Raw genomic sequence first — 6,917 nt, 5'->3', positions numbered from 1 at the left:
TTTCAATTAAATTTTAAAATACTAAAAATAAAATATTAAAAATAAAAAATTTATTAAAAATTTAAATTGATAAAATTAAACTGAATCAGACCGATTCAATTCAATTTAATTTCTGATCAAAATCAATTCGATTCAATTTTTATAAATATTAAAATTTTAATTTTTTATTTATTCATTCGATTCGATTTTGAAACGAATCGTGCGAATGCTAACAAAATTAATATAATTATTTATTTTAAATTAATTATAATATAATATCAATTAAAAGTAACTCCATCGAATCTTATTAACTTAGATTAACTAAGAGTTAAATTAGTTTAAAGAAAACTAAGAGTAAACTTCTGTTTGATTAACAAATTTTAAACTTATTTAAATAAACTTGAATTAAATTATTTCATTTTTAGCTTTTTTAACACAATGTATATATTTTTTTCTAAATTGGATGAAACTACACAAATGGGCTTAAACGAAATTGGGCTGATGAATTTTAGTTATAATTGGGCTGAAAATGGAGCTTTCACTGCCATGTCTGTCGGCAGATTTATGCATTGCTGTTTCCCTTATCTTCTTCAATGGCATCAGCTGACAGGTCTTTCGCATCTCTCAACGCTATATCGCTGAGAAATGAAGCTTTTGCTTCTGAATTACCGTGCATTCTTGTCCACTCCAGTGGCTCTGACTTCAGTAAGAAGGGCCTTTTCTGCTGCTGCTGCTCCTTTTTCTGCTTCCAAATGGGAAGGTGGGGTAGCGATGGTGCAAGGAGCTTCTAGAGGAATTGGCCTTGAATTTGTGAGCTGATTTTCTTCTTTTTAGTTTATTGTTTTGTTTATACCTCTCTCATTACCATTTAGTGGTTTCTTTCTGGCTTTTTTTTAAGATTCTTCATGCATTTCCAAAAATGCATTCTCCTTCCTCAGAAAATGAGTTGCTCAAATTTATTGCATTTGACGTATTATTTTGCTGATTTCTTAATTTTGAGAATTTTTATATTCGTATCATATATATCTTTTTCAAGTAAGTATATCGAGAGAGTTTTGGAGAACAATGTAGCATAGGGCCTTAGGCGATGCACAGCCCCTGCAATTGAAATGATAATTAATGGATCAGCATTACTAATATATTTAGTGAGACTAATCAATTGACGGGAAGTCCTGCAATTAGGAAATGCTGGATTAGAGTTACAAAGTTTGCGGTTTTTTTTTGCCTTTTTTTTTTTTTTTTTTTTTTTTTTTTTTAATTTCCATTTGATTGATGGAATGTTTCTTTGATACCCATTGGAAAATTCCTATATCTATATGATTTTATCGCCTGTTTGGAATTAAGAATTTCTTAAGAATTTAATTCAATTGATTTGTTTTCTATTAATTTTAGAATGAAAGAATTCCATTCATTTTAACCTAAAAAAGTCAATTTAAGTAAGTCATGTGAATTCTTTTCTTACAAAATGAATACTTCCAAGCAAAGTAGTAAGTTTTAAAGGCATTGAATTCTTGCTTTTGTCATCGAACCAACCAATACACTACATCATTTGTCCGCATACGAAGGATTATTTTATTGTATTTGCATGGTTTTAAAAGCATTGAGTCACCAAGATCTATCAAATGCTGTGGAAACTTTATTGATCCCACTTTCAAGAATTGTTGTGAGCATCCATTTTTTTTGTTGCCTCTAATTTGGATGGATATTCCATTAAAATTTACTTCAGCTTAGCTCAAGCTCCAATGCCAAAGCCTGAAATTATGAGCTCATCTAAAATTTGATAGAGGGCCTTAGCTGTTCATGCTTGACTTGGATTGGCTCAATTTTTAGGCTTCTAATTTTTCATAGATTTCTCAGCCAGGTTAAGTATCATGTTGTGTTAGAACCCACTGGAATGGTTTGGTAATGTTCATAGGATAATTATCTTGTCATGCTTCTTGCATTCCTATTAGACATGAATTATAGATTCCATTTTATATATTCCTTCTCATTTTTGCCTATGTTAGAGGATTGCATTGTTTACGCATTAGTTTTTCTTATCCTTGATGGCATCAAAATTTCTCTGCATATTAATTGCTATGTTACGTGGACGTGGGTATTAGTATCCAAATTGGGCCTGTGTCTGCTTGTTGAACTCAACCTATTTTAAAAAATTCATGAGAATTTCCTACTAATATGAAGGGTTAAATATCATTCCCCCATGCTTGATTATCCTTGTTTGAAGCTGGTATTTAAGGCCCTGAAGTACTGGTTCAGGGTAAAATGAAGAGCTATGATCAGAAAAACCTCTTATCATGATTTTTTTTTCTTACTGCCTGAAACAGGTTAAACAACTTTTGGAAAAGAATGAGAAAGGGCATGTTATTGCCACTTGTCGCAATCCTAATGGAGCAATGGGACTTCTTGATTTGAAAAACAAGTTCCCTGAACGCCTTGACATTTTACAGTTGGACTTGACCATTGAAAGTTCCATAGAGGTTAATGAATCCATTGTAATACCGACCTCTTGCTTTTATTTAAACCAGAAGAAAATTCACCTATTTTCCATGCTTATCATCAGTTTAACTTTGTTGTGGTTTCCACATAATGCTTAAATGAATTTACTCCAAAAGTATTTATCTTTCTTAATTACAAAAAAAAAAGGGGGGGGGGGGGAAGGACTACTACTTTAGGGTCAGAAAGATCAATTATTTTGGTTTCTTTAATTTCATGCTAGTTCTAGTCACCTGACATTAATGTCATATTGCAGGCAACTACAATGTCCATAAGGGAAAAATATGGCTCTTTGAACCTTCTCATTAATGCCTCAGGCATCCTTTCAATACCAAATGTGTTGCAACCAGGTTCGGTTATTGCATTATTGCTTCCATACAGTCGACCTGAGTAGTAGACTTTAATGTTTGCAATATTTTGTACACCAGCACTCTTTCTATATACTCAGACCCAGGAAAGGGAATAAAGTTAATTTCTTTGGTTTCCAGTGCAGAAACCACCTTGAACAAAGTAGAGAAATCATCATTAATGCTTGCCTATGAGGTCAATGCTGTGGGTCCAATTCTAATAATCAGGGTATGTGGAGACGATTTTTAGTTGTTAACTTGAATAGTTTAATTCATGCTCCATGGAGTGGTTTGTGAAGAACCCCAGTTTCTGTTTTTGTTTTGCCATAGCTGCTTTTGCATGAAAACTGACATTTTTTGGGCAGTGAAATTTGATATACAAAGAGTTTGCCATTTTCTTATATATAAATTTATGTACACTAGAAATTGGGAAGAAGAATTTTACCCTGAATTGATCTAGAGGATAAAAGCATATGAGTCTTGCATTAAGAGTTTGCATGTATGTGCGTTTTCCAAAAAAAAAAGTAGCACCTATATATGCTTTTGCTTTGTTATTTTGATGCCAGTACACATAATATGGATTTTCAAGAAATAATTACTATATATACAAGTGGCTTAACTGTGCTATCTTCAAAAGCAACATTTGTATTCACACAATAAATAAAGAAGTTGGAGATCTTATTTCACAATGTTATGATGCAATCGTGTTTCTTCCATCTTCCACTATTCAGTGGTTCACATGAAGATAAGTATTGTTATTGTTTGCCATTTGCAGCACATGTGGCCTCTTTTGAAAGCTGGAGGAGGCTCAGGGACTCAGAGGGATGTTGCAGTAGTGGCCAATTTAAGTGCAAGGGTGGGATCCATTGGAGATAATCGCCTAGGAGGTTGGCACTCTTATCGCTCTTCAAAGGCTGCCTTAAATCAGTGTATGCTTCTTCTCTAGGCTTCCCGTCACATTAAGTTTCATTATTTATGACTTCTGTATCTAAACATCTGGTCTTTCTGCATAATGAGTCCATAGGTTAAATGTGAAATTACTCTTGCTAATGGAGTATGCTAGTTTGTTTACTTTGGACCAGTCAATTTATACGCTAGATAAAGCCTATGAAAAGGCATCTGGTGCCTGAAAAGCACGCTCCATATGTCTGTTTTTGTGAAGAGAACAAATGAAGGGTAAATTATATAAAGTCTCTAAATTTTTATGAAATTAACTAGTTTATTCTTATTTCAAAATCACTCAATTAAACTGTCCCTATATTTTATAAAATCCAACTCTTTAATTCTTCTGTTAAAAGAACCCGTAGCAGCCTTAAATGATTTATACTATTTAGTCCCTATAATTTTAATTATACATATTATTTAGTTCATGTTAATTTTAAATATTAATACTATTTAGTCCATTTAACTAATGTTAAAATGAGTTGACTAATGATTTTTTGACAGAAGGACTAAAAGGTTTGGTTTTACAAAATACAATGACATTTTAATTGAGTGAGTTTGGAATAGGGATGAACTAGTAAATTTTAAAAAAATTCAGGAACTTGATAGTAATTCTCTCATGAATGAATGCTAGAGGAATGGGGTTTATATTGTCCACATACCTATATGCAGTTTGTGCATTTCGCTTACTATTATACTTGTTAGAAAATAACATAAGGGATCGTGTTAGAAATTTCATTACTTGCATTTCACTTACAATTATACTTCTCTTTGCAATTGCGGGCAGTGACAAAGACGGTGTCTGTGGAATTTGCACGAAAGAAAGATCCAATAATATGCATTCTTCTGCACCCAGGCACAGTGGACACTGACCTCTCTAGGCCATTTCAGAGAAACGTTCCTGAAGGCAAGCTTTTCACCAAAGAATTCTCGGTACAAAAACTCTTAAACATTATCAACAATGCCAAGAGTCATGACAATGGCAAGTTCTTTGCATGGGATGGCCAGGAAATTCCATGGTAAAATTGATCATACCTCCTTCAAATTTCTGTTTTTGTTACCCAATTACGTATCAACTCATACAGCTGATCGTAGTTGCTGTGAAAAGCTAATTGCACGGCCACTGGTCTCTGTCATAATTTTTTCAAATGCAATTTCCTTTTGCGTTGTATTTGTATATTCACTCTCTCAAAAACCCTATTCAGTCAGCTCCGAAAACATTATACATTTTATTTCTTTGTTGTGCTGTTCTATTTTTCCCTTCCTCTTCTCCATTTGCACCCGTTAGCTGGATTAATCTGCAAATTCTTTGAAAATGAATGTGTTCTCAATGATGAATTTTGTGTTGTATGATGCAACAAGAAGTTTATGAGTGTACATATATATAAGGTTTAACAAGTGAATTAATCACTTTGAATCCCAGGCCCCCCATCTCAAATCCTCAAAGTTATATATAAAACTTATTTAGAATAAAAAATTGTATACCGATACCTGATGTTTGGAAGGTGGGAAAATGGGGTGCTGTGATCATTAATTTTAAAAATAAAATATATTAATTGCATAAAAAATATAAAAATATATTTTTCTAAAAAATAATTTTCATGAGTTTACATTTAAGGTTCAGTCGAGAGAGAGTTTAAAGTCCATGAGATGAAAAGGGAAAACCCCAATTGGGCTTACATGATTATTGAGTTTCCAAAGGATAGGATCACATTCATAAAGAAGAGGACCTATTCTATTTTATTGCAACTCCCTTCTTGCATCTCTCTACTTCCCTTGCAGTTAATCTAGTGAATCCTGTAAAATCAATCACAATTAAAATCCAGTGAATCCTCTTGGCTAGTCTAGATTAATTTCAAGATTGTTTTCTTGGGCAGTCATGATGGATTTAATGATTAAACCTAGTGTAATGCAAGAAAGTCAAAAACTGAATTTATATTATCAGCACAAGAACAACTTATACTCACGTTTCACAGTTGGTGCTGGTGGAGACTGGGAACCCAACATTGATGTTACAATCTCCAGGAATCTTGCTCAAGAACTCATCTTTAATTCCCAAAGACTTGGAGCTAGTCTTCAAGCACCTGCAAATAGCTTTCTTGTCATCAACTGTTTTCACAGTTTGAACAAGCTGTTGCAGCCCACTGCAGCACGCTGGAGAGGGCTTTGGGTCCTTCCCTGTGGCGAACCCAACGCAAGCAGCAGCCTTGGCATCCACGGTGCTGCATGGAACTGAAGCCTCGCTAAAGTTGGCGAGGCAGAAAAGGAAGGAGAGGAGGAAGAGGACAGAGAAGAAGATGCTCTTCATGGTTATAGGCTTGAAAGTAACTGTATAGACAGAATCTTGTGTACGTAACAGGAGAAGTAGAGACTAGCTAGCTTTTGGGTTGGGTGATTATGATGTGAGTGATGAGTTTTTATAGGAAAAATGGAGTTTTGAATTGGGTTGATGTTTGAGTTTTCCAAGAAGATCTGATCGAATTGCATTGGGATTGATGAAAACAGTCCAGTGATTTTGGGTTGAATAATTTCCTCAACAAGTATTTCTTATTCTAGCTACAATGCCATTGCAAATAGTTTGTTATAATATGCATAATTACTAGTTTAAATGTTAAGTATTTTATTCTCTTTAATAATTTTAAAATATGTTTAATTGTTCCTGATTTTGTGCAAAGGAGCAATTAAGCTCTATTAAGAAATTTTTTGAAGCTGAAAACTTGTCCCAATGATGCACATGATAATTCTGAAAGCTGCCTGATTTTTCAATCCATCCTCTGTATTTTTTCCCTATAATTCTGCCCCTTATTCTCAGAAAATTGATTATTTTCAGGATTTAAGAAGGTGTCAATCTTACTTTTCTAAAGATTGCATATGATTTCATTGAGTGACAATTTAGAGTTTAACAGATAATTGCCATTCTAACCACTACCTGATGTCTCGATTCAATTCCTGTTTCCCCTTTTTCAAACTTCTACTTATTTTTTTAGCAAGATGATCACTTTCAGGATTTTCAAAAGGTTTCCATTTCTATTTTTCAATGCTTTGAGGAACAAAGATCGTAATTTTTATTATGATAAATAAATGTTTTGAGGGATAAAGATTTGGCAAGGCTGGCTCATACTAGTTCTTTTAACATGATGTATATGGGTGTAAATG

General features: G+C 33.5%; 2 protein-coding genes across 3 annotated transcripts; one reads left to right on the top strand and one right to left on the bottom strand.

Moving 5' to 3' along the window:
• The first annotated feature begins 536 nt into the window (after positions 1–536).
• LOC110630936 (C-factor) lies at positions 537–4,999 on the top strand. 2 transcript variants are annotated; one of them, XM_043950041.1, is made up of 6 exons: positions 541–789; positions 2,304–2,456; positions 2,729–2,822; positions 2,966–3,048; positions 3,595–3,748; positions 4,549–4,999. In XM_043950041.1, the coding sequence occupies exons 1-6, from the start codon at positions 625–627 to the stop codon at positions 4,782–4,784; spliced, it is 885 nt and encodes a 294-aa protein (XP_043805976.1). In that variant the 5' UTR covers positions 541–624; the 3' UTR covers positions 4,785–4,999. The 2 variants fall into 2 exon arrangements, with proteins under 2 accessions (XP_043805977.1, XP_043805976.1); XM_043950042.1 differs by lacking the exon at positions 2,304–2,456 and having other exon boundaries at positions 537–789.
• Positions 5,000–5,672: 673 nt separating this feature from the next.
• Positions 5,673–6,121, bottom strand: LOC110630729 (non-specific lipid-transfer protein D, cotyledon-specific isoform). The gene has a single exon (XM_021778282.2). The coding sequence runs from the start codon at positions 6,067–6,069 to the stop codon at positions 5,725–5,727; it is 345 nt and encodes a 114-aa protein (XP_021633974.1). The 5' UTR covers positions 6,070–6,121; the 3' UTR covers positions 5,673–5,724.
• Positions 6,122–6,917: the final 796 nt, after the last annotated feature.

Source organism: Manihot esculenta, chromosome 14 (genome assembly GCF_001659605.2).
Source record: "Manihot esculenta cultivar AM560-2 chromosome 14, M.esculenta_v8, whole genome shotgun sequence".
Lineage (NCBI taxonomy): Eukaryota > Viridiplantae > Streptophyta > Magnoliopsida > Malpighiales > Euphorbiaceae > Manihot > Manihot esculenta.
This window is presented reverse-complemented; position numbering and strand designations above follow the sequence as displayed.